General features: G+C 42.0%; 1 protein-coding gene across 1 annotated transcript in view; it reads right to left on the bottom strand.

The window, feature by feature from the left end:
- Positions 1-26,441, bottom strand: part of fmn2a (formin 2a) — a 157,503-nt gene that overhangs the window by 130,962 nt on the left and 100 nt on the right. The window contains exons 1-4 of the mRNA XM_061925252.1: positions 24,720-26,441; positions 13,673-13,830; positions 11,345-11,485; positions 5,687-6,276 (exon numbers count right to left, since the gene is read on the bottom strand). The exon at positions 24,720-26,441 is cut by the window's right edge and continues 100 nt beyond it. Of these exons, the coding sequence (XP_061781236.1) occupies positions 5,687-6,276; positions 11,345-11,485; positions 13,673-13,830; positions 24,720-26,441 (2,611 nt within the window). The remainder of the gene's footprint in view (positions 1-5,686; positions 6,277-11,344; positions 11,486-13,672; positions 13,831-24,719) is intronic.

Raw genomic sequence — 26,441 nt, 5'->3', positions numbered from 1 at the left:
GGAAAAACAAGTTGACTGTATATACAAACCCCGTTTCCATATGAGTTGGGAAATTGTGTTAGATGTAAATATAAACGGAATACAATGATTTGCAAATCCTTTTCAACCCATATTCAGTTGAATATGCTACAAAGACAACATATTTGATGTTCAAACTCATAAACTTTATTTTTTTTGCAAATAATCATTAACTTTAGAATTTGATGGCAGCAACACGTGACAAAGAAGTTGGGAAAGGTGGCAATAAATACTGATAAAGTTGAGGAATGCTCATCAAACACTTATTTGGAACATCCCACAGGTGTGCAGGCTAATTGGGAACAGGTGGGTGCCATGATTGGCTATAAAAACAGCTTCCCAAAAAATGCTCAGTCTTTCACAAGAAAGGATGGGGCGAGGTACACACCTTTGTCCACAACTGCGTGAGCAAATAGTCAAACAGTTTAAGAACAACGTTTCTCAAAGTGCAATTGCAAGAAATTGAGGGATTTCAACATCTACGCTCCATAATATCATCAAAAGGTTCAGAGAATGTGGAGAAATCACTCCACGTAAGCGGCATGGCCGGAAACCAACATTGAATGACCGTGACCTTCCATCCCTCAGACGGCACTGTATCAAAAACCCACATCAATCTCTAAAGGATATCACCACATGGGCTCAGGAACACTTCAGAAAACCACTGTCACTAAATACAGTTGGTCGCTACATCTGTAAGTGCAAGTTAAAGCTCTACTATGCAAAGCCAAAGCCAATTATCAACAACACCCACAAACGCCGCCGGCTTCTCTGGGCCCGAGATCATCCAAGATGGACTCATGCAAAGTGGAAAAGTGTTCTGTGGTCTGACGAGTCCACATTTCAAATTGTTTTTGGAAATATTTGACATCGTGTCATCCGGACCAAAGGGGAAGCGAACCATCCAGACTGTTATCGACGCAAAGTGTAAAAGGCAGCATGTGTGATGGTATGGGGGTGCATTAGTGCCCAAGGCATGGGTAACTTACACATCTGTGAAGGAACCATTAATGCTGAAAGGTACATACAGGTTTTGGAGCAAATTATGTTGCCATCCAAGCAACGTTACCATGGACGCCCCTGCTTATTTCAGCAAGACAATGCCAAGCCACATTCAGCACGTGTTACAACAGCGTGGCTTCGTAAAAACAGAGTGCAGCTCGCCTGCAGTCCAGACCTGTCTCCCATCGAAAATGTGTGGCGCATTATGAAGCGTAAAATACGACAGCGGAGACCCCGGACTGTTAACGACCGAAGCTCTACATAAAACAAGAATGGGAAATAATTCCACTTTCAAAGCTTCAACAATTAGTTTCCTCAGTTCCCAATCGTTTATTGAGTGTTGTTAAAAGGAAAGGTGATGTAACACAGTGGTGAACATGCCCTTTCCCAACTACTTTGTCACGTGTTGCAGCCATGAAATTCTAATTATTATTTGCAAAAAAAAAAGGTAAAGTTTATGAGTTTGAACATCAAGTATGTAGCATATTCAACTGAATATGGGTTGAAAATGATCATTGTATTCTGTTTGTATTTACATCTAACACATGTTCCCAACTCATATGGAAACGGGGTTTGTACTTATTTGTGTTTGATCGTATCCATTAAACATATGGATTGTACTTACAATCCTCAAAGTATGTGAAGACACAGTTTAAACATCACCCAATGCTCCAAAATCAGTCGGCCGATTTTGAATATTGTGCTCTGAGTACCTTTCCCTATTTTTGGAGATTGACATCACTGTAGTAACACTTCTGCACTCTGACCACATTATTAGAGCAGTCATACTGGAAATACACAAACATGAGAGAGAGAGAGAGATGTGTTGTTTATCACTCACAATCTTTATGTAAGACAAGAACACATACAGTGGGGCAAAAAAGTATTTAGTCAGCCACCGATTGTGCAAGTTCTCCCACTTAAAATGATGACAGAGGTCTGTAATTTTCATCATAGGTACACTTCAACTGTGAGAGACAGAATGTGGAAAAAAAATCCAGGAATTCACATTGTAGGAATTTTAAAGAATTTATTTGTAAATTATGGTGGAAAATAAGTATTTGGTCACTTCAAACAAGGAAGATCTCTGGCTCTCACAGACCTGTAACTTCTTCTTTAAGAAGCTCTTCTGTCCTCCACTCGTTACCTGTATTAATGGCACCTGTTTGAACTGGTTATCTGTATAAAAGACACCTGTCCACAGCCTCAAACAGTCAGACTCCAAACTCCACTATGGCCAAGACCAAAGAGCTGTCGAAGGACACCAGGAAAAGAATTGTAGACCTGCACCAGACTGTGAAGAGTGAATCTACAATAGGCAAGCAGCTCGGTGTGAAAAAATCAACTGTGGGAGCAATTATCAGAAAATGGAAGACATACAAGACCACTGATAATCTCCCTCGATCTGGGGCTCCACGCAAGATCTCATCCCGTGGGGTCAAAATGATCATGAGAACGGTGAGCAAAAATCCCAGAACCACACGGGGGGACCTGGTGAATGACCTGCAGAGAGCTGGGACCAAAGTAACAAAGGTTACCATCAGTAACACACTACGCCGACAGGGAATCAAATCCTGCAGTGCCAGACGTGTCCCCCTGCTTAAGCCAGTGCATGTCCAGGCCCCTCTGAAGTTTGCCAGAGAGCACATGGATGATTGGGAGAATGTCATGTGGTCAGATGAAACCAAAATAGAACTTTTTGGTATAAACTCAACTCGTCGTGTTTGGAGGAAGAAGAATACTGAGTTGCATCCCAAGAACACCATACCTACTGTGAAGCATGGGGATGGAAACATCATGCTTTGGGGCTGTTTTTCTGCTAAGGGGACAGGCCGACTGATCCGTGTTAAGGAAAGAATGAAGGGGGCCATGTATCGTGAGATTTTGAGCCAAAACCTCCTTCCATCAGTGAGAGCTTTGAAGATGAAACGTGGCTGGGTCTTCCAGCATGACAATGATCCCAAACACACCGCCCGGGCAACGAAGGAGTGGCTCCGTAAGAAGCATTTGAAAGTCCTGGAGTCTCCAGACCTCAACCCCATAGAAAATCTGTGGAGGGAGTTGAAAGTCCGCGTTGCTCGGCGACAGCCCCAAAACATCACTGCTCTCGAGAAGATCTGCATGGAGGAATGGGCCAAAATACCAGCTACTGTGTGTGCAAACCTGGTAAAGACCTATAGTAATCGTTTGACCTCTGTTATTGCCAACAAAGGTTATATTACAAAGTATTGAGTTGAATTTTTGTTATTGACCAAATACTTATTTTCCACCATAATTTACAAATAAATTCTTTAAAAATCCTACAATGTGAATTCCTGGATTTTTTTTTTCACATTCTGTCTCTCACAGTTGAAGTGTACCTATGATGAAAATGACAGACCTATGTCATCATTTTAAGAGGGAGAACTTGCACAATTGGTGGCCGACTAAATACTTTTTTGCCCCACTTGTATGCTTTTCTTTTTTTAATCCAATGGTTAATAAATATCTAACAATTGAGTCAACGGGTGGAGGATCCTCTCTAAAAACATCCAGAAAGTGCCAACAATACTCCATTTAGCTGAAAATTAACCAAATATGAGCAATATTGTTATTATAAGCGCTAACGCAGACGGACTATTTTAGTGGCGCATTGATGGCAGTCAGCTAATGCTAGCTTACGCTGCTATGGTTGACACACTGAGCCGACGACTAAACTTGCTGACAGTAAATTGTAGATTATAATTCATGCATCTGTCACCTGCTCGTGGACACATGTGGCCGTGGACCCACACTTTCACATCATTCAAGATGGTGAAAAAGACATCGTTTTTTAACCCTTTGTGAGGGTTGTGATTGAATCGTCATCCAAAGGGAATTATGTGAGCGTCCCACCGGTCGACAACCCAGCCAGAGTGGAAATATTACAGGAAGTGATTGTTTTATTCTGGTTTGTTATTGTTAGTTTGGTTTTCGTCCTGGTCGTGGAACTGTGGACCAGCTCTATACTCTCGGCAGGGTCCTTGAGGGTGCATGGGAGTTTGCCCAACCAGTCTACATGTGTTTTGTGGACTTGGAGAAGGCATTCGACCGTGTCCCTCGGGAAGTCCTGTGGGGAGTGCTCAGAGAGTACGGGGTATCGGACTGTCTGATTGTGGCAGTCCGCTCCCTGTATGATCAGTGCCAGAGCTTGGTCCGCATTGCCGGCAGTAAGTCGGACACGTTTCCAGTGAGGGTTGGACTCCGCCAAGGCTGCCCTTTGTCACCCATTCTGTTCATAACTTTTATGGACAGAATTTCTAGGCGCAGTCAAGGCGTTGAGGGGATCTGGTTTGGTGGCTGCAGGATTAGGTCTCTGCTTTTTGCAGATGATGTGGTCCTGATGGCTTCATCTGGCCAGGATCTTCAGCTCTCGCTGGATCGGTTCGCAGCTGAGTGTGAAGCGACTGGGATGAGAATCAGCACCTCCAAGTCCGAGTCCATGGTTCTCGCCCGGAAAAGGGTGGAGTGCCATCTCCGGGTTGGGGAGGAGATCTTGCCCCAAGTGGAGGAGTTCAAGTACCTCGGAGTCTTGTTCACGAGTGGGGGAAGAGTGGATCGTGAGATCGACAGGCGGATCGGTGCGGCGTCTTCAGTAATGCGGACGCTGTATCGATCCGTTGTGGTGAAGAAGGAGCTGAGCCGGAAGGCAAAGCTCTCAATTTACCGGTCGATCTACGTTCCCATCCTCACCTATGGTCATGAGCTTTGGGTTATGACCGAAAGGACAAGATCACGGGTACAAGCGGCCGAAATGAGTTTCCTGCGCCGGGTGGCGGGGCTCTCCCTTAGAGATAGGGTGAGAAGCTCTGCCATCCGGGAGGAGCTCAAAGTAAAGCCGCTGCTCCTCCACATGGAGAGGAGCCAGATGAGGTGGTTCGGGCATCTGGTCAGGATGCCACCCGAACGCCTCCCTAGGGAGGTGTTTAGGGCACGTCCCACCGGTAGGAGGCCGCGGGGAAGACCCAGGACACGTTGGGAAGACTATGTCTCCCGGCTGGCCTGGGAACGCCTCGGGGTCCCACAGGAAGAGCTGGACGAAGTGGCTGGGGAGAGGGAAGTCTGGGCTTCCCTGCTTAAGCTGCTGCCCCCGCGACCCGACCTCGGATAAGCGGAAGAAGATGGATGGATGGATGGATGGTTAGCACCTAGCAATGTTGCTAACGCTATAGTGTCACAATGAAACTGCATCCGTCAGTCGGCTTCCAAAACTTATTGCTCGTCCTCTTTGTGTTCCGACTCAAAAATACTCATAATTGTTCCCAAAGTAGTGATTGTTGGCTCTCGCAAAGTCTGCCGGATTAGCAATGTTGTTGATGGGGAAGGGATCTTTGGTTCCTAGCGCGACATCAGGCGATCACGTGACTAGCTTGCTCATTATCTCCTAAAATGTAAGATTGATACTATTTTGATCGTATAAGTCTTTTGGTGTCATAAATCCGATATAAATGATAATATATAGAGCAACTTCTTTTTCCACTCTACTGCTCCTTTAAGTGGGTTCTAGTCACTCGTTCTTATTTAGGAAGACAAATGGTGGTCACAGAGTCTGGCCTGCATCATTTTCCGCAAGGTTGCCATCATTACTGGCTCACACCGCATGAGGCTGATGTTTATCTGAAGTGGAGAACTGAGATGTTTATCTTACTTCTTAGCATGGAGCTGAATGCGAGTCCAGTAGAGCGGCTTCATTGGCTTGGGGGGCTCCACCATGGCCTTGGCAGGGGCCGCTTCCTGCGCCGACTTGGAGAGCATGGGCCCCGGTGGTGGTGGTGGGGGGCCAAGGCCTGGGGGCCCCGGCGGAGGCGGGGGGCCCGTCATTCCAGGGGGCGGGGGCGGCGGCGGCGGGGGGCCCATACCTGGGGGTGGAGGGGGTGGAGGGGGCGGTGGGGGCGGAGCGCCGAAACCAGGGGGCGGTGGTGGTGGCGGTGGAGGGGGGCAAGGTGCAAGCCCAGGTAAGGGTGGTGGGGGCGGAGGAGGGCAAGGTGCAAGCCCAGGTAAGGGTGGTGGGGGAGGGGTCCCAGTCTGCTGACAAGTGCAGATGAATCCCACCTCAGCTCCCCGCTTCTCCTTCACTGGTGACGTCTGGACAAACACCTCCTGACCCCCGCTGACCTGCTGGCTCTGCAGGACGGCCACCTTCACACGGAGGTCCTGGATGGTCTTCTCCAGCTGGGATATGAAGCCGCCTTCATCCTCCGAGGAAGACTGAGCGGACTTCAACCTGCTGGGCTCGCTCTGTGGAAGCAAAAGACTTCTTAGACTCTTCCAACACCGTCACAAATCCACCATCGTGCATTAGGTAAGATCGACTCTCCACATGAAAGAGGTGGTCAACTAAGTCCATCATGTCTAGACTCCATCAGACCTCATAAGTCCATCATGTCTAGACTTCATCAGACCTCATGGTCAACTAAGTCCATCATGTCTAGACTCCATCAGACCTCATGGTCAACTAAGTCCATCATGTCTAGACTCCATCAGACCTCATGGTCAACTAAGTCCATCATGTCTAGACTCTATCAGACCTCATGGTCAACTAAGTCCGTCATGTCTAGACTCTATCAGACCTCATGGTCAACTAAGTTCATCATGTCGAGACTCTATCAGACCTCATGGTCAACTCAGTCCAACATGTCTAGACTCCATCAGACCTCATGGTCAACTAAGTCCATCATGTCTAGACTCCATCAGACCTCATGGTCAACTAAGTCCATCATGTCTAGACTCTATCAGAACTCATGGTCAACAAAGTCCATCATGTCTAGACTCCATCAGACCTCATGGTCAACTAAGTCCATCATGTCTAGACTCCATCAGACCTCATGGTCAACTCAGTGCATCATGTCTAGACTCTATCAGACCTCATGGTCAACTAAGTCCATCACGTCTAGACTCTATCAGACCTCATGGTCAACTAAATCCATCATGTCTAGACTCCATCAGACCTCATGGTCAACTAAGTCCATCATGTCTAGATTCTATCAGACCTCATGGTCAACTAAATCCATCATGTCTAGACTCCATCAGACCTCATGGTCAACTAAGTCTATCATGTCTAGACTCTATCAGACCTCATGGTCAACTAAGTCCATCATGTCTAGACTCCATCAGACCTCATGGTCAACTAAGTCCATCATGTCTAGACTCTATCAGACCTCATGGTCAACTAAGTCCATCATGTCTAGACTCCATCAGACCTCATGGTCAACTAAGTCCATCATGTCTAGACTCCATCAGACCTCATGGTCAACTAAGTCCATCATGTCTAGACTCTATCAGACCTCATGGTCAACTAAGTCCATCATGTCTAGACTCCATCAGACCTCATGGTCAACTCAGTGCATCATGTCTAGACTCTATCAGACCTCATGGTCAACTAAGTCCATCATGTCTAGACTCCATCAGACCTCATGGTCAACTAAGTCCATCATGTCTAGACTCCATCAGACCTCATGGTCAACTAAGTCCATCATGTCTAGACTCCATCAGACCTCATGGTCAACTAAGTCCATCATGTCTAGACTCTATCAGACCTCATGGTCAACTAAGTCCATCATGTCTAGACTCCATCAGACCTCATGGTCAACTAAGTCCATCATGTCTAGACTCTATCAGACCTCATGGTCAACTAAATCCATCATGTCTAGACTCCATCAGACCTCATGGTCAACTAAGTCCATCATGTCTAGATTCTATCAGAACTCATGGTCAACTAAATCCATCATGTCTAGACTCCATCAGACCTCATGGTCAACTAAGTCCATCATGTCTAGTCTCTATCAGACGTCATGGTCAACTCAGTCCATCATGTCTAGACTCCATCAGACCTCATGGTCAACTAAGTCCATCATGTCTAGACTCTATCAGACCTCATGGTCAACTAAGTCCATCATGTCTAAAGACTCAAAGATCATCTCTTCACTAAAAGTCCCATCTTTCCCAAAATGGACTTTGGTGCAGTGGTTTATTTACTTTGCTGTATGTGATGGATAGTATCTACTTTTCTGTATGTGATGGATAGTATCTACTTTTCTGTATGTGATGGATAGTATCTACTTTGCTGTATTTGATGGATAGTATCTATTTTTCTGTACTTTTCTGTATGTGATGGATAGTATCTACTTTTCTGTATGTGATGGATAGTATCTACTTTGCTGTATTTGATGGATAGTATCTACTTTGCTGTATGTGATGGATAGTATCTACTTTTCTGTATGTGATGATAGTATCTACTTTTCTGTATGTGATGGATAGTATCTACTTTGCTGTATTTGATGGATAGTATCTACTTTTCTGTATGTGATGGATAGTATCTACTTTTCTGTATGTGATGGATAGTATCTACTTTTCTGTATGTGATGGATAGTATCTACTTTTCTGTATGTGATGGATAGTATCTACTTTGCTGTATTTGATGGATAGTATCTACTTTTCTGTATGTGATGGATAGTATCTACTTTGCTGTATGTGATGGATAGTATCTACTTTTCTGTATGTGATGGATAGTATCTACTTTTCTGTATGTGATGGATAGTATCTACTTTGCTGTATTTGATGGATAGTATCTACTTTGCTGTATTTGATGGATAGTATCAATTTTTCTGTACTTTTCTGTATGTGATGGATAGTATCTACTTTTCTGTATGTGATGGATAGTATCTACTTTGCTGTATTTGATGGATAGTATCTACTTTGCTGTATTTGATGGATAGTATCTATTTTTCTGTACTTTTCTGTATGTGATGGATAGTATCTACTTTTCTGTATGTGATGGATAGTATCTACTTTGCTGTATTTGATGGATAGTATCTACTTTTCTGTATGTGATGGATAGTATCTACTTTGCTGTATGTGATGGATAGTATCTACTTTTCTGTATGTGATGGATAGTATCTACTTTTCTGTATGTGATGGATAGTATCTACTTTGCTGTATTTGATGGATAGTATCTACTTTGCTGTATTTGATGGATAGTATCAATTTTTCTGTACTTTTCTGTATGTGATGGATAGTATCTACTTTTCTGTATGTGATGGATAGTATCTACTTTGCTGTATTTGATGGATAGTATCTACTTTGCTGTATTTGATGGATAGTATCTATTTTTCTGTACTTTTCTGTATGTGATGGATAGTATCTACTTTTCTGTATGTGATGGATAGTATCTACTTTGCTGTATTTGATGGATAGTATCTACTTTTCTGTATGTGATGGATAGTATCTACTTTCCTGTATGTGATGGATAGTATCTACTTTTCTGTATGTGATGGATAGTATCTACTTTTCTGTATGTGATGGATAGTATCTACTTATCTGTATGTGATGGATAGTATCTACTTTGCTGTATTTGATGAATAGTATCTACTTTTCTGTATGTGATGGATAGTATCTACTTTGCTGTATTTGATGAATAGTATCTACTTTTCTGTATGTGATGGATAGTATCTACTTTTCTGTATGTGATGGATAGTATCTACTTTTCTGTATGTGATGGATAGTATCTACTTTTCTTTATGTGATGGATAGTATCTACTTTTCTGTATTTGATGGATAGTATCTACTTTTCTGTATGTGATGGATAGTATCTACTTTTCTGTATGTGATGGATAGTATCTACTTTTCTGTATGTGATGGATAGTATCTACTTTTCTGTATGTGATGGATAGTATCTACTTTTTTTGTATGTGATGGATAGTATCTACTTTTCTGTATGTGATGGATAGTATCTACTTTTCTGTATGTGATGGATAGTATCTACTTTTCTGTATGTGATGGATAGTATCTACTTTTCTGTATGTGATGGATAGTATCTACTTTTCTGTATGTGATGGATAGTATCTACTTTTCTGTATGTGATGGATAGTATCTACTTTTCTGTATGTGATGGATACTATCTACTTTTCTGTATGTGATGGATAGTATCTACTTTTCTGTATGTGATGGATAGTATCTACTTTTCTGTATGTGATGGATAGTATCTACTTTTCTGTATGTGATGGATAGTATCTACTTTTCTGTATGTGATGGATAGTATCTACTTTTCTGTATGTGATGGATAGTATTTACTTTTCTGTATTTGATGGATAGTACCTACTTTTCTGTATGTGATGGATAGTACCTACTTTGCTGTATTTGATGGATAGTATCTACTTTGCTGTATTTGATGGATAGTATCTACTTTGCTGTATTTGATGGATAGTACTTACTTTGCTGTATGTGATGGATAGTATCTACTTTGCTGTATTTGATGGATAGTATCTACTTTGCTGTATTTGATGGATAGTATCTACTTTTCTGTATGTGATGGATAGTATCTACTTTGCTGTATTTGATGGATAGTATCTACTTTTCTGTATGTGATGGATAGTATCTACTTTGCTGTATTTGATGGATAGTATCTACTTTGCTGTATTTGATGGATAGTATCTACTTTTCTGTATGTGATGGATAGTATCTACTTTGCTGTATTTGATGGATAGTATCTACTTTTCTGTATGTGATTGATAGTATCTACCTTTCTGTATGTGATGGATAGTATCTACTTTTCTGTATGTGATGGATAGTATCTACTTTTCTGTATGTGATGGATAGTATCTACTTTTCTGTATGTGATGGATAGTATCTACTTTTCTGTATGTGATTGATAGTATCTACTTTTCTGTATGTGATGGATAGTATCTACTTTTCTGTATGTGATGGATAGTATCTACTTTTCTGTATGGGATGGATAGTATCTACTTTGCTGGACAAGTGCAGAGTTGTACAAAGTATAAAAGGCCACATCAAACTCGGCTCATTAGCATTAAAGCTACAGACACACAAAAGTGTGTGTTCCTCTAAAAGGCACTTTTAAACTTCTACATTCCATCATTCAGAGATTGTTTATTTTAAATAACACATTATGATGGGACCTATGAGACCTGCTTGTTGAGAACTACTGTAATGCTGGACGTGTGATGTCAAAATGAAGGGAGGTTGTGTGTCTGTTTCAAACTAGACAAGCCTGACCTCTAGTGGGTAAATAAATGTATCGCACTCTCAAGCTATTTGAATATGTCCCTTTTTTTGTGTGCAAACGAGTAAATAATGACGTCCAGAAAGGGACAAGCGGTAAATAATGATGAATTTAAAGTGTAATGACACAATCATTTGATATTTATGCAACACAAACACGATCATCATAGTTTATATCTTGGAGTTGTCCTCCCATGTGTGGTCTACCTGTCTGCAGGTGAGGTTGTCCTCCCATGTGTGGTCTACCTGTCTGCAGGTGAGGTTGTCATGTCGTGTGCAGGTGACCTACCTGCAGGTGAGGTCTTGCTCCTGCAGCGGTCTTGTTCTGCACAGGTGAAGTAGAGTTCTGCAGGGTTCTCCCCCCATAGAGCTCCCACAGGTGTGAGGAGACTGGCAGGCCCACCGTGGCCCAGGTGTACAGCTGCTCCACCTGCAGGACAACACATTCTTTACTTAGTGTGACCATAGAAGACATTCTGTCAAAAAGCAATAGATTCTGTGCCAAAGTCTGAAACTATCAGACTCGTCAGCGATCCATTTGTCTGCCATCGCTTGGTTTTGCCTTGGCTGCTGTCACAGCTCAGCTAGCTAGTTAGCATTAGCTACCTCATTTCTGCCAATTCCACTCCAAATGGGACTTGAACTGACTGTGGTGGTCCTAACAGTACTGAAGGACTGTGGTGGTCCTAACAGGACTGAAGGACTGTGGTGGTCCTAACAGGACTGAAGGACTGTGGTGGTCCTAACAGGACTGAAGGACTGTGGTGGTCCCAACAGTACTGAAAGACTGTGGTGGTCTGAACAGTACTGAAGGAATTTTGGTGGTCTGAACAGTATTGAAGGACTGTGGTGGTCCTAACAGGACTGAAGGACTGTGGTGGTCTAAACAGTACTGAAAGACTATGGTGGTCTGAACAGTACTGAAGGAATTTTGGTGGTCTGAACAGTATTGAAGGACTGTGGTGGTCCTAACAGGACTGAAGGACTGTGGTGGTCTACACAGTACTGAAAGACTGTGGTGGTCTGAACAGTACTGAAGGAATTTTGGTGGTCTGAACAGTATTGAAGGACTGTGGTGGTCCTAACAGGACTGAAGGAGGGCATTAAAGACTGTGAGGGGACAAAAAAAGAGGATTTTCTTTTTCCACGGGGAAGATCACGTGTTTGTTTGTGTCAGTCTTACATAACATGTCAGCACATGCTCTACACTAGCACTGTGTGTGTGTGTGTGTGTGTGTGTGTGTGTGTGTGTGTGTGTGTGTGTGTGTGTGTGTGTGTGTGTGTGTGTGTGTGTGTGTGTGTGTGTGTGTGTTTTGAGTCTTTGACTCCAGTCATGTGGCACAAAGACCAAGCAGGGACATGACCACTGTCTCCTCTTGTCTGCCACACACACACTTGACATCATCAACTGTGTCTGCTGATGTTGTATTTGACAGATGTGTTCATGTTGACAGTGACTCATGTCATCACTCACTGGCTGAAAGTGAAAGTGAAAGTGATGACTTGGATGGTGCAGAACCATCAATCAGGAGGAGAACGTGGAGAAAATGTCCGACAAATTTGTAGAAATTGTGAAAAAGTCAGAAATAGGTGTAAACAATTATGAAAAAGGTAAAAAAAAAATTTTTTTAAATGTCTATAAAAATGTATTGACTTGTTTTTTTCCACAATTACATTTCTAAAAGGTTTAACTTTACAACATTCAAAAAAAAAAAAAAAAACATTCCAAAACTTTTTTTTTTTAAATTCAGAAAATAATTTGGCACAATTTCACGAAATCTTACAAAATATCTTCAAATACAGTTCAGATGACACTTTTACAACAATTGGAAACATTTAGTTAATAACTGCCAATTTATGAAAGTCTAAAAGGTGAAACATATTATTTTGGCACAGGACATAAATGTTTATTGACATTTGTTCTAGAAATAAAGCGCAAACTGTCACTCGGATGAAAAGTGCACAATTTCATTTATGACTGATTCTTGTTTTGTAAATAGAAAAATACTCGATTCAATTTCTTTTATGGAGCAAGAATATATGTTAAATATTGTGGCCTCAGGTTGTTAGGATGATTATATTCACTCTGGGTGTTTTTTACAATATTGATATAAGCACCTTGAGTACCGGCCAATACTGATATCGATCTGATACCACATCAGCAGCGATACTTTTATTACTCGCCACATGAAGTGAAGCCAGTCAATCGTATGCAGTCTTTCAATAATTGTGTTTTTGCACAATAATTCATTCAATGATGACGCAGTCAGTTGAGTGACGCGGACACGTTTGTTACTGGACACTTTCCAATGCGCTTCTGCCTTGGAGACTGTAAGGTAAATGTTTATTGTTTATATTGACTCATGTCAGCGATGTTGTTCAATTAAGGACACCAATTACAGGCTCGTGTGCTTAGCTGTTGTGTAGCTGCTAGTTTGTTTATCTTTTGTAAAATAGAAGAGAAGAGCAGCTTTGTGTGCTTACTAAACACATTTAGATGATGGCATCTCCATTAGTCATCATAAATATCTTTTACAGTTGCAAGATATGTGATTTTAACTCCAACTGACTTAGCTGCTATAAACTAAGCTGCAGTTTCTGTTGGAGTGGGACTTACCTGGAAGGTTGGCTTGGCGTCACCATGGCGACCGGCGGCGTTGTCAGTGAAGGTGTGCAGCAGCCCCCGAGTCAGCATCCTCTGACACATGTCCTGGGCCTGCTCCTCGGACCAGCCCTGGTCCGGACTCAGGCACAAGCGGTCCAGCAGGGAGCGGCCTGCAGGCACGCACAGCATGTCATGTATGAATATAAATATATATATATATATATATATATATATATGTCTTAATAAGGTTATCCAAAAAATAGTGCTCGATACCGTAGTAGAGCGCAATATATGTATGTGTGGGAAAAAAATCACAAGACTATTTCATCTCTACAGGCCTGTTTCATGAGGGGGGTTCCCTCAATCATCAGGAGATTTTAATAGAAGCATTCACATACCATGGTTTGTATAGGGCACAGAGTGGGTAGGTACAGGCTGGCGTAGGGGCGTGGTGATTGGCTCATGTGTTACCTAGGAGGTGTTTCCGTCTGTGGCGGCATGCTGTTACAATTTCGCTGCGCTTGTTGAGGGATGACAGGTCTGGACGGTAAATAATAAACAGTTTCTCTTTCAAGCATAGGTTGCATCTTTTATTACCACTATTGTAAGGTGTGCTGGATGCAAGAATTTGCCATGTTATTGAATATTCAACATTATTGTCTTTGAGGTCCCAAATGTGTTTGCTGAGTTCTGTGGTATTTCGCAGGTTTTGGTTCCTGAAAGAAGCCTTGTGATTGTTCCATCTGGTTTTAAACTCTCCCTCAGTTAATCCTACATATGTGTCGGATGTGTTAATGTCCTTGCGTGTTACCTTTGATTGGTAAACAACTGATGTTTGCAAGCACCCCCCGTTGAGAGGGCAATCAGGTTTCTTGCGGCAGTTGCAGCCTTTGTTGGTTTTGAGCGACATCCGACACATATGTAGGATTAACCGAGGGAGAGTTTAAAACCAGATGGAACAATCACAAGGCTTCTTCCAACGTGTGAACTCGTTGGAAGTTTCCTCCTCTCCCAGCTCGCTAGCCTCTATCTGAACCTTGGTATTTACCGTGATGACGGACTGGCAGTGTGTCGCGCCTCGCCAAGGAGCAGCGAGAATACCAAGAAGCGCATATGCCAAATTTTCAAAGAGAACGGCCTACGGATCACGATTGAAGCCAACAAGCAAACCGTCAACTTCCTTGACGTCACTTTCAACCTGAGAAATAACAGCTACCAACCATTCACGAAACCCAACACAACACTCCAATACGTGCACCATGACAGCAACCACCCACCCACCACCACGAAAAGAATACCTACCGGAATCAATAAAAGGCTATCGATGCTGTCATCTAGCAAAGCTGAATTTGACCAAGCAACCCCCCCGTACCAAAAAGCCCTTGATGAAAGTGGATACAATTTCACCCTCACCTATGAACCCACGCCAGGAAACCAGCCAAAAAAGAACAGAAAACGAAACGACATCATCTGGTACAACCCCCCATACAGCAAAAACGTCTCAACTAACATTGGACACAAATTCCTCAATCTGATTGACAAACACTTTCCCAAAGACAACACCCTAAGAAAAGTATTCAACAAGAACAACATTAAATTGAGCTACAGCTGTATGAACAATATATACGACAAATCATCTCAAACCACAACAAAACAATTGCAAATGAGCCGTCGGCCCCCGGACAGAGCGACTCCAAAACCAACAAAGGCTGCAACTGTCGAAAGAAACCTAATTGCCCTCTCAACGGGGGGTGCTTACAAACATCAGTTGTCTACCAATCTAAGGTAACACGCAAGGACATTAACACATCCGACACATATGTAGGATTAACCGAGGGAGAGTTCAAAACCAGATGGAACAATCACAAGGCTTCTTTCAGGAACCAAAACCTGCGGAATACCACAGAACTCAGGAAACACATTTGGGACCTCAAAGACAATAATGTTGAATATTCAATAACATGGCAAATTCTTGCATCCAGCACACCTTACAATAGTGGTAATAAAAGATGCAACCTATGCTTGAAAGAGAAACTGTTTATTATTTACCGTCCAGACCTGTCATCCCTCAACAAGCGCAGCGAAATTGTAACAGCATGCCGCCACAGACGGAAACACCTCCTAGGTAACACGTGAGCCAATCACCACGCCCCTACGCCAGCCTGTACCCACCCACTCTGTGCCCTATATAAACCATGGTATGTGAATGCTTCTATTAAAATCTCCTGATGATTGAGGGAACCCCTCATGAAACAGGCCTGTAGAGATGAAGTAGTCTTGTGATTTTATTCCCACACATATATATATATATATGTCACACACGTGTGTGTGTGTGTGTGTGTGTGTGTGTGTGTGTGTGTGTGTGTGTGTGTGTGTGTGTGTGTGTGTGTGTGTGTGTGTGTGTGTGTGTGTGTGTGTGTGCATCTATTTCTTATTACCACCTCACTTCCTTCAGCATGTCATGTCACCACCTCACTTTCTTTCACGCCGCGGCTGAGCAAATTGACGTCTTCCTGCGCTAATGAGACACCTGTGACAGGTGTTAACGCGGGTGTTCATTGGAGCGCTGCAGCTGGTCTGCTTCCTACAAAAAGGTGTGATGCCTATTTTGGTGTCCAGCAGCTCTCGCTTGAATGATCCCAAGACATACTGCAAGAAGTACTTGGAGAAAGCTACTGAACATTTGCTGTTACTTTTTATATTTTGTCCCTCACAATGTCAGTGGTGGAAGTACAGTGTTTTATTTAAAACATATTTAAAACACAGTGTTACTGTTCAAACTGTGTGTAATGTTACAGTGGCCAAAGATACTTAAATAAAACCTCCGCCTTGTTTTAATGAATACTTAGGTCTACTACACTACTGTATTTAATGTTGTCATTATGGTGGTACTTAATGAATACTTAGGTCTACTACACTACTGTATTTAATGTTGTCATTATGGTGGTACTTAATGAATACTTAGGTCTACTACACTACTGTATTTAATGTTGTCATTATGGTGGTACTTAATGAATACTTAGGTGTACTACACTACTGTATTTAATGTTGTCATTATGGTGGTACTTAATGAATACTTAGGTCTACTACACTACTGTATTTAATGTTGTCATTATGGTGGTACTTAATGAATACTTAGGTCTACTACACTACTGTATTTAATGTTGTCATTATGGTGGTACTTAATGAATACTTAGGTCTACGACACTACTGTATTTAATGTAGTCGTTATGGTGGTACTTAATGAATACTTAGGTCTACTACACTACTGTATTTAATGTTGTCATTATGGTGGTACTTAATGAATACTTAGGTCTACTACACTACTGTATTTAATGTTGTCATTATGGTGGTACTTAATGAATACTTAGGTCTACTACACTACTGTATTTTAATGTTGTCATTATGGTGGTACTTAATGAATACTTAGGTCTACTACACTACTGTATTTAATGTTGTCATTATGGTGGTACTTAATGAATACTTAGGTCTACTACACTACTGTATTTAATGTTGTCATTATGGTGGTACTTAATGAATACTTAGGTCTACTACACTACTGTATTTAATGTTGTCGTTATGGTGGTACTTAATGAATACTTAGGTCTACTACTAGGGATGATGTTCAAAGCCGGTTCTCCCGGTTGTTTGATAAGAAAAGAACCGATTCCATGAACTCGAATCCCTTTTTGAGAACCGGTTCCTGTTATCGAGACCACTATAGTAAAGAAAAAAGAGTTGGTTCTATATTCGAATCCCTGGGAACGAATCCCGTCCCACAGGAAATGCCCTGTGGAACATGACAGGAAATGATAATATTATTACTTTGTAAGCACTATTAAATTGAACAACCTCTTAAAGTGGATCATATCAGTACAATGTTTAACTTCATTACTTAATCCATTCCATCATTTAATCCCACATACTAATGCTAAAGACTTAATAACAGACACCCTAGTCTTCACAATCAGCTAATTTCCCCCCTAATTCTATGCTGTGTCTGTTCCTCATTTTGCCTCCAGGACAAGGACGTGCAGTCATTCCTGGAGGAGGCCACACTGATGGACCCCAGAAGGATGTTCCAATAGCAGCAGAAGTGCACTTTTTGGAGAGCTGTATTATTTCCAGTTTTGTGCCCAAGGGACTGATTTTATTTAACACTATATTATTATTTATACACCTATAGTGATTACAGAGACAGGTTGTTTTTGTGTTACTGCAGTGTTTCCCACACATTCATTTATTTGTGGCGGCCCGCCACGAAAGAATTACGTCCGCCACAAATGGATTTTTCGGCTTTTGACTCGCTCGACCGCTCATAAAAGCAATGGGACTGTCTGTGAATGTTGCTTGTAGTTACAACTCCGGTGCAGTAGGTGGCGGTAACTCCGCCAATAGCACTTAATTCACCTGGTGGGCCAGAAGAAGAAGATAAACGGGCGGACGGACGAAACGGGATCAAAATACGAGGGTAATATAGGTTCTAGGTAGATATGTTATAGCTGCATCGCTCGCGGCTCGTCATATATTTAACGTTAATCCGCTGCTTCATTAACACCGCCGCTGTTTGACTCGTGGGCCGGGGCAGACGCACGTAGTAACAGTCACGTGTTACCCTACTGACGAGCTAACGTGTCCAGGTTATAACCCTGTTGTCAATAAACACATATGGACTGAAGCTAAATTGTCCACTGTCCACTGCAGCATGTGAATGCAATGAAAAGAATACAAATTGAGCCAACCAGCTGTTAAAATGTTGTCCAGGTTAATGTTTTGGCCATTAAAGGCCCTTCATTTCAAGATTTCAACTGTGATCGGGCTTTAAACAGGTGGCTGACCTGTTCAGATGAGTGTAACTGCTACTGGTCAAATAATGTGAAATACCATTTAATTTTACATGTATGCAATGCCATTTAAATGTAATTATAGATAATAATAATAATAATAATAATAATAAATACTGTGTAGTGTTGTAAATAGTCAACGGGAAGAATTTTAGTAAGATATAAGCCATGAGCACTACACAGCCAGAAAAAAACCTAGGCAGGACAAGTAAAAATATTGGGGCAAGTAGATTTGAGAAGTCGGGCAAGTAGAAAAAAATCTTAACGTTGAACCCTGCATGTGTTGAGCTGCTGCCGCTTAAGGTTAGACGGCACTGTACATAGAGCGCTTCTGCTCGTTAGTAATACATTCTAATGCTGGATGTTCACTCCTTCACACAGATGAGTATAGAAAAATATTTTCAACGGCCGAAAAGGGCTCGACTTGGAGAGGAGGTAGGCCTACAGTCCGGACCACAGGTGCGACCTGTTCAGCAGCAGGAGGAGGAGGAGGAGGTTGACCGACTGTGGCAGGACACCTCTGCCTCTGTTTCACTTCATGTTGCTGGTAAATAATATGGTTGTAGTAGTAGGCTAAAGTTAAATTGTTTAGTATTCACTAATTAAAGGGGCAGAGCTTTAAGAGACATTTTAGCTTTTATATTTTATAAGATATATTTTTTGTAAGAACCACAATTAATAAATATATTTCAGTGAATCACTAATTGTTCAAATCTGTATATAAATATGTACATAAAATGTTTTTGTAATTATATTCCAACTCCGCGTTCTTCTTGGTCATCGCCGCTGCCGCCGCCACCCCCCACCCACACCACCACAAATAGATGCCTGTCCTGTGGGAAACACTGTACTGTATATATTTGTTTTTTCTGAAAAATCCCACTTAATATACTTTGGGTAACAACAGTCAATATTTATTTATTTTATTTTTATTTTTTTAGGGGGGTAACAACAGTCAATATTTATTTATTTTAATTTTATTTTTTTAGGGGGGTAACAACAGTCAATATTTATTTATTTTAATTTTATTTTTTTAGGGGGGTAACAACAGTCAATATTTATTTATTTTTTTCTTATAAAATAAAAGTGAGCTTTTGTTAACCAAATATTGTGTGTTTTTTTTTCCATATACAACAACCTCTCTGGATCCGATAAGAGAATCAATAAGGAATCGGTTGGATAAGAAGACTCGATAATGGGCTCGAGCTGGATAATTTCTTATCAAACATCATCCCTGCTGCTTAGTTACAATGTCACTTCTTCTTCCTGCTTGGCAAATTGTTCCAGCTTTCCTTCATGTGCCATGTGGTCTCCTCAGGGCGACACGTGACCTACAAACCTTCTGAGGTCTGCAGCCTCACAAGCCTCCAATAATACTCTTCCTTGTATATTTCCCTTTATTGTCTTATATTTAAAATACTCTTTGTTGTATATTTCCCCTTATTTTATTATAGATTTAAAAACAGTGCGGCCTCTATTGTTGCACTCGTTCAACATGAACCGACGTCACGTCACGACTCATTAGGCAGATCAACTGTCACGTTGCTTTAGCATCCCCACCGTGGTGCATTCTGGGTAAACATGATGTATAAAAAGGGTCAACTCTGTCACAGTGCGAGCTTCAAATGTGGCGGAAATGGACTAAAAGCTGACGTTTTCAAAGTGGGAGGCACCAGAACAATTCAGGAGAGGCGCTGCAGCTTAAGAAAAAGAAAGAAAAATATATATTTCAAACCTAAAAATTATTTTGCTTTATTTTTTTAACGGGGAATTATTTGTGCGTGTGTGTGTGTGTGCACTATAAGGGGAAAATTAGTAATTAAAATGTTATTTTATAGTTAAGATTTGAAGAATTGTATTTATACTACATTATCGTATTTTTCGGAGTATAAGTCGCACCTGCCGAAAATGCATAATAAAGAAAGAAAAAAACATACAGGTAAAAGCCAGTAAATTAGAATATTTTGAAAAACTTGATTTATTTCAGTAATTGCATTGAAAAGGTGTAACTTGTACATTATATTTATTCATTGCACACAGACTGATGCATTCAAATGTTTATTTCATTTAATTTTGATGATTTGAAGTGGCAACAAATGAAAATCCAAAATTCCGTGTGTCACAAAATTAGAATATTACTTAAGGCTAATACAAAAAAGGGATTTTTAGAAATGTTGGCCAACTGAAAAGTATGAAAATGAAAAATATGAGCATGTACAATACTCAATACTTGGTTGGAGCTCCTTTTGCCTCAATTACTGCGTTAATGCGGCGTGGCATGGAGTCCATGAGTTTCTGGCACTGCTCAGGTGTTATGAGAGCCCAGGTTGCTCTGATAGTGGCCTTCAACTCTTCTGCGTTTTTGGGTCTGGCATTCTGCATCTTCCTTTTCACAATACCCCACAGATTTTCTATGGGGCTAAGGTCAGGGGAGTTGGCGGGCCAATTTAGAACAGAAATACCATGGTCCGTAAACCAGGCACGGGTAGATTTTGCGCTGTGTGCAGGCGCCAAGTCCTGTTGGAACTTGAAATCTCCATCTCCATAGAGCAGGTCAGCAGCAGGAAGCATGAAGTGCTCTAAAACTTGCTGGTAGACGGCTGTGTTGACCCTGGATCTCAGGAAACAGAGTGGACCAACACCAGCAGATGACATGGCACCCCAAACCATCACCCAACCATGCACATTTTGCATTTCCTTTGGAAATCGAGGTCCCAGAGTCTGGAGGAAGACAGGAGAGGCACAGGATCCACGTTGCCTGAAGTCTAGTGTAAAGTTTCCACCATCAGTGATGGTTTGGGGTGCCATGTCATCTGCTGGTGTCGGTCCACTCTGTTTCCTGAGATCCAGGGTCAACGCAGCCGTCTACCAGCAAGTTTTAGAGCACTTCATGCTTCCTGCTGCTGACCTGCTCTATGGAGATGGAGATTTCAAGTTCCAACAGGACTTGGCGCCTGCACACAGCGCAAAATCTACCCGTGCCTGGTTTACGGACCATGCTATTTCTGTTCTAAATTGGCCCGCCAACTCCCCTGACCTTAGCCCCATAGAAAATCTGTGGGGTATTGTGAAAAGGAAGATGCAGAATGCCAGACCCAAAAACGCAGAAGAGTTGAAGGCCACTATCAGAGCAACCTGGGCTCTCATAACACCTGAGCAGTGCCAGAAACTCATCGACTCCATGCCACGCCGCATTAACGCAGTAATTGAGGCAAAAGGAGCTCCAAGCAAGTATTGAGTATTGTACATGCTCATATTTTTCATTTTCATACTTTTCAGTTGGCCAACATTTCTAAAAATCCCTTTTTTGTATTAGCCTTAAGTAATATTCTAATTTTGTGACACACGGAATTTTGGATTTTCATTTGTTGCCACTTCAAATCATCAAAATTAAATGAAATAAACATTTGAATGCATCAGTCTGTGTGCAATGAATAAATATAATGTACAAGTTACACCTTTTGAATGCAATTACTGAAATAAATCAAGTTTTTCAAAATATTCTAATTTACTGGCTTTTACCTGTATATAAGTCGAAATGGAGCCTGGCCAAACTATGAAAAAAAATCTGCAACTTATAGTCCAAAAAATACGGTATATAAATATAATGTAGTATATTTTTTAATAACATTTTAACCTAGCAAGATAGAGAAATATTATATAATTTTTTAAAACATATTTCATGAATTAGATACGAACAAGTAGAGGGGCTGTAAAAAAAATAATAAAAAAATCTATTCACATTTGGATCGCAATTTTTATTTATTCAGATTCTGAAATCAGTTCATCATTTTCAAGAATTTAATTTTTTTTGTAAGAGTCACAAAGTGCTGTATTAAATATAATTTCATGTGTCAAATCAAGTAAAAAAACAAGTTCTATTAGAATAAAAACATGTAATTATGTTCAATTTTTATCAAGTGACCCGTACCTTTTGTTAAAAATCCTGCGTTACATTTGGTACGAAATCTAGCAAGAGTTTTGAACATGATGAAGAATTTGCAATAAAAAAGGCAATAAAACTTTGCAAGAGTGTTTACATTATCGTTTAAAAAATCAGTTATTAGTTCCCTGTTTAAATAGTTGTTGTCTTTTCACCGCCTGAAGTGGTACTGTGCAGGGATGTGGCGTTCAGGAACATCACGTCTTCTCTACTCCACTTTACATTTCAACTGATACCAGTACCAAATCGCTGCTTAAAAAACGGTGCCGGTGCTTAAACCCTTTTTTTTTTTTTTTTTTTAAGTCAAACATAAATATTTTTGTATAAAAACAATGTTTTAGTTTCTTTTTCTGGAATGTTGTGACATTCCAGTTGAACAGAGGAGTTGTATCACTGAAATAACACAAAGAAAATATAACAATTTGTTGTAATTATTGCAAGAATACAGAATGTGCAAAAACTTACTTTAATTGTAATGTTTGACGTTTATAATTCTGGGTGTACCTGAATGCAACATTAGTGACGTGCGATACCCCGGATTTGCTTTCCGATACCAAGTAAAACTCAGGCTGGTATCACCGATACTTTGTGCAAATAGTCCTAACGTGTCTGCTAAAGTTTAAAAAGTTCTATCTAAAAAATAACTGTAAAAATGTAAGAAAAAAATGGGAAAAATGGGAATATAAGCTATTTGTTAACTATAACACAAAGTTTTGTTTTTAAATATATATAATCAGTTTTTAGCATTTATTTAGGTGGAAAAAAAGTATAAAATATTACAAGCTCCAAAAAAAAAGAGGAAAATATACCTAAAATATAAAGACAGTTTAGTTAGTTCAAAAAACAACACATTTATGGATTAATTTGAAAAATAAAATAGAAACGTTATATAAAACACAGTTAAATACGAAACTGAACAAGAATATTTTCCTACAGGCAGAATTCCTGACACCTGGTTATGCAAATACACACTCGTATTTTTACTAGTTTTATTCTATTCTTGATTAGAGGGGAAATAACGGAAAAATGTTTGAAAAAGGAAAAAGCTGAAATGTTCAAACTAATAATTAACAATAATATACTTAGTCAGCAATAATACAAAGCTGACACAATTGTATTATTACTATTTTTATTCTATTCTTACTTGGAGGAAAAAACTGTGAAAATGTAAGAAAAAGATGAAATGTTCACACTAATAATTAATAATAATATACTTAGTCAACAATAATACAAAGCTGACACAATATCTGTTTTTTTGCATTTTTGTCATGTCTGTCTTATCATGTTTTGTTTTAAGTCATGTTTTGTTTAGTTTCTGTCTTTTCACTCCCTTGTCTGGTCACCATAGCAACCATTAGTTTTCACCTGTCACGTCACGCACCTGTTTCACGTTTTGAGTCACGCACCTGCTTTCACTAATCACGTCCATAGTATTTAAGTTCATTCATTTTCTGTTGTTCGTCCTGACGACCTCAACACATTTATGCTCTGTTCATGCCTGATACTTCTTTTCATGTCAATTCCTCAAGCAACTACTTTTGTCCAAGCCAAGTAAGTTTTTGTTCCATATTTATAGTCTTTTTGGTTTCATAGTTTGTTCTCCGCCATTGTGCGTGTTTTTTGTTTGTACTTTTTTGCTATAGTCTTTTGGTTTCATAGTTTATTCTCCGCCACTCTGCGCGCTTTCATTTATTCCTTTTTTTGATAATAATAAATCATGTACCTTCATTCCCGTCTCGCACGAGCCAACTTTCCGTTGCATCCTGGAAAAGCACACACCCCGGACCAAGTCATGACAATTTTTCTTAAATAAAAAATATCAAAATGGCCGCCGCATACTTTGACTTTTCAAAAAGTTTGCACGCTCCTGAACTGAAGCATCAAAAGTATCAATACTTTGATTTGAGAATGGATATTAGGGCATAAAGCTCTGGTATCGGCGTTATCGATATATTTCAGTATGGATCACTCTGCAACGTCCCAAGCTGGAATGTCATTGGTGCACAACCAGGAAGTGCTGTGTTGTTGTTTTGGCAACTGGCTAGCGTAGCGCTGCGGGCGTGTGACGTCTGCAATGGAGTGGACATTACTCACAAGACCTTACGTCTACAAAATCCTCTCCAAGAACTTGTCTAGTTAAGACTATCCATGTTGGCGATGAACCCGGGTTTTAATGCCCACCTCAGCACTCAGAAGGGTCCACAAGTCCCTCCCACTCCCCCAAATCTGAAAGCACCGTTTAGACTTAACCTACTTCATCATGGCGACTCACCTGAGAAGATGTCCAGGTAAGATGCCGTCGCCCTGGAGGACCTGGAGTGTCCATAATGGGCCCTCCTGGAGCCCAGCGTCCAGTAAGCCCCGCCCTTCTGCTGTATCTCCTGCTCCGAGAGGGCAGTCCCCGCTCCGTCCGGTCGGGCGGACCAGTCGGCGGACGTGCCGAGCGGTCCTGCGATGGAGCTGGACCTCTGCTTGCGTGCTCTGCCTCCATGGGTGTCTCCTGCTTCTGCCGAGTCGGTTCTCCTGGGCACGCAGGGGCTGGTGAGGGGGGATCCGATAGGGGAGGTGAGTTGCCTAGTAGTGGTCTTCACGTAGGAGGGATGCACTGGGGGGTAGAGTTTGACAGTGGACGGGGTGACGCAGGAAGTCGGCGGAGGCTGGGAAGCACAGCTGCTGTCGGTTGTCGGCAGGCTTATTGATAAACTGCTCTTCTTCCTCAGGGACAGGAAGTCCTCCACCGGCCCTGAAGACAGATCCATGCTGCTTGCACTCTTGTGAGGACCAGGACTCACAGGCTCAACCTGAACACGTGGCACACCTTGGTGTTGGCCTTGAGACGTCCAGTTTTCCTGCCTGGGTTCGTCCTCTGCGCTCTCGTAGGACGTGGTGGTGGTCAAGGTGTCTGGAAAGCTGTAGGTGCTGTTGGTCTTTGGGAAGAGACTTCCACTGCTCCTCTCGGTGGACGGTCCGCTCTCATTCAGCGACCCAGGAACTGAAGAATCTCTGGACATCGGCGTGCTCTCAGATGCGTTCTTTGGACGGTCCTTGTCCAAGCTAAAAGCCTGATGGGCCAGAACTTTGGTTTTGCCTCCATGGAAGGTTGACTCCTCGCCCGATTGGATCTTCATGGCTTGCTGGATGTCCGAGAGCAGGTCCTCGGTGTCGGCTGAAGCCGAGTGAAAACTGTAGAGGTCTACGTCCGATCCAGAGCCGGTTTTGAGGCACATGTTGTCCAAGATGGATTGTTGGCTTCCTGCGGTCAAGCGGCTTAGCTCACCCTCCAAATCCGACAGCATTCCTATCTCGTCAGCTGACAGGCTCGCTCTCAGCTTAAGGTCTGATTTCCCAGCCTGAGCCGACCTCTCGTCCTCCAGCAAGTCATCCTTGAACATTCCCTTGGCCTTGGAACTTTTCCTGATCTTCATCCCGGAGAAGACCGAAACCTTGGAATCCGACTTAGATTTCCCACCTGCTTTGTTGGCCTTGCTGGACTTTTTGGATTTCTTATCCGCTTCCCCGCCGTCGCACGATCCATCCTTTCCACCTCCGCCATTCCCACTTTTCTTCTGCTTGGCCTCCTGGTTGCCCATGCTCCGGAGCAGGCGCACCCCCCTGGCTAGGAGGCCATGCTGCTGGCCCTGACGCGGGGGGTCCTGGCGGGCTCCTGCGCCTGATCCCGCCTGTTTCCCCGGCAGAGTGGGAGGCAGCTGTGAGGATGATGCTGAAGCTGAGAGGAGGCGGAGACTGGCGGTGACAGCCTCAGGCTCCACGCCGCTCGCTCCTCGCTCGCCCCCCCTCCCAGTCAGGACTCCCCTCTCCTTTTGCCCCTCCTTCCTGTCCCCGCCTGCCCCCGTCCACTCAGGTCTGTTACATAACGGGCTGCTGTCAGAGCGAGCGAGTGGAGGAGGATGCTGTTTTTGTTGTTGTTGTTGTTTGCGCAGCACGCCGGTGACGCTGCTCTTCCTGCGGTCCTTGAAGGTGCTGGTGAAGAAAC

Source organism: Nerophis lumbriciformis, linkage group LG02, assembly GCF_033978685.3.
Source record: "Nerophis lumbriciformis linkage group LG02, RoL_Nlum_v2.1, whole genome shotgun sequence".
In the NCBI taxonomy this organism is placed as follows: Eukaryota; Metazoa; Chordata; class Actinopteri; order Syngnathiformes; family Syngnathidae; genus Nerophis; species Nerophis lumbriciformis.
Note: the sequence above shows the minus strand (reverse complement) of the source record. Positions and strands in the feature narration are given on the sequence as shown.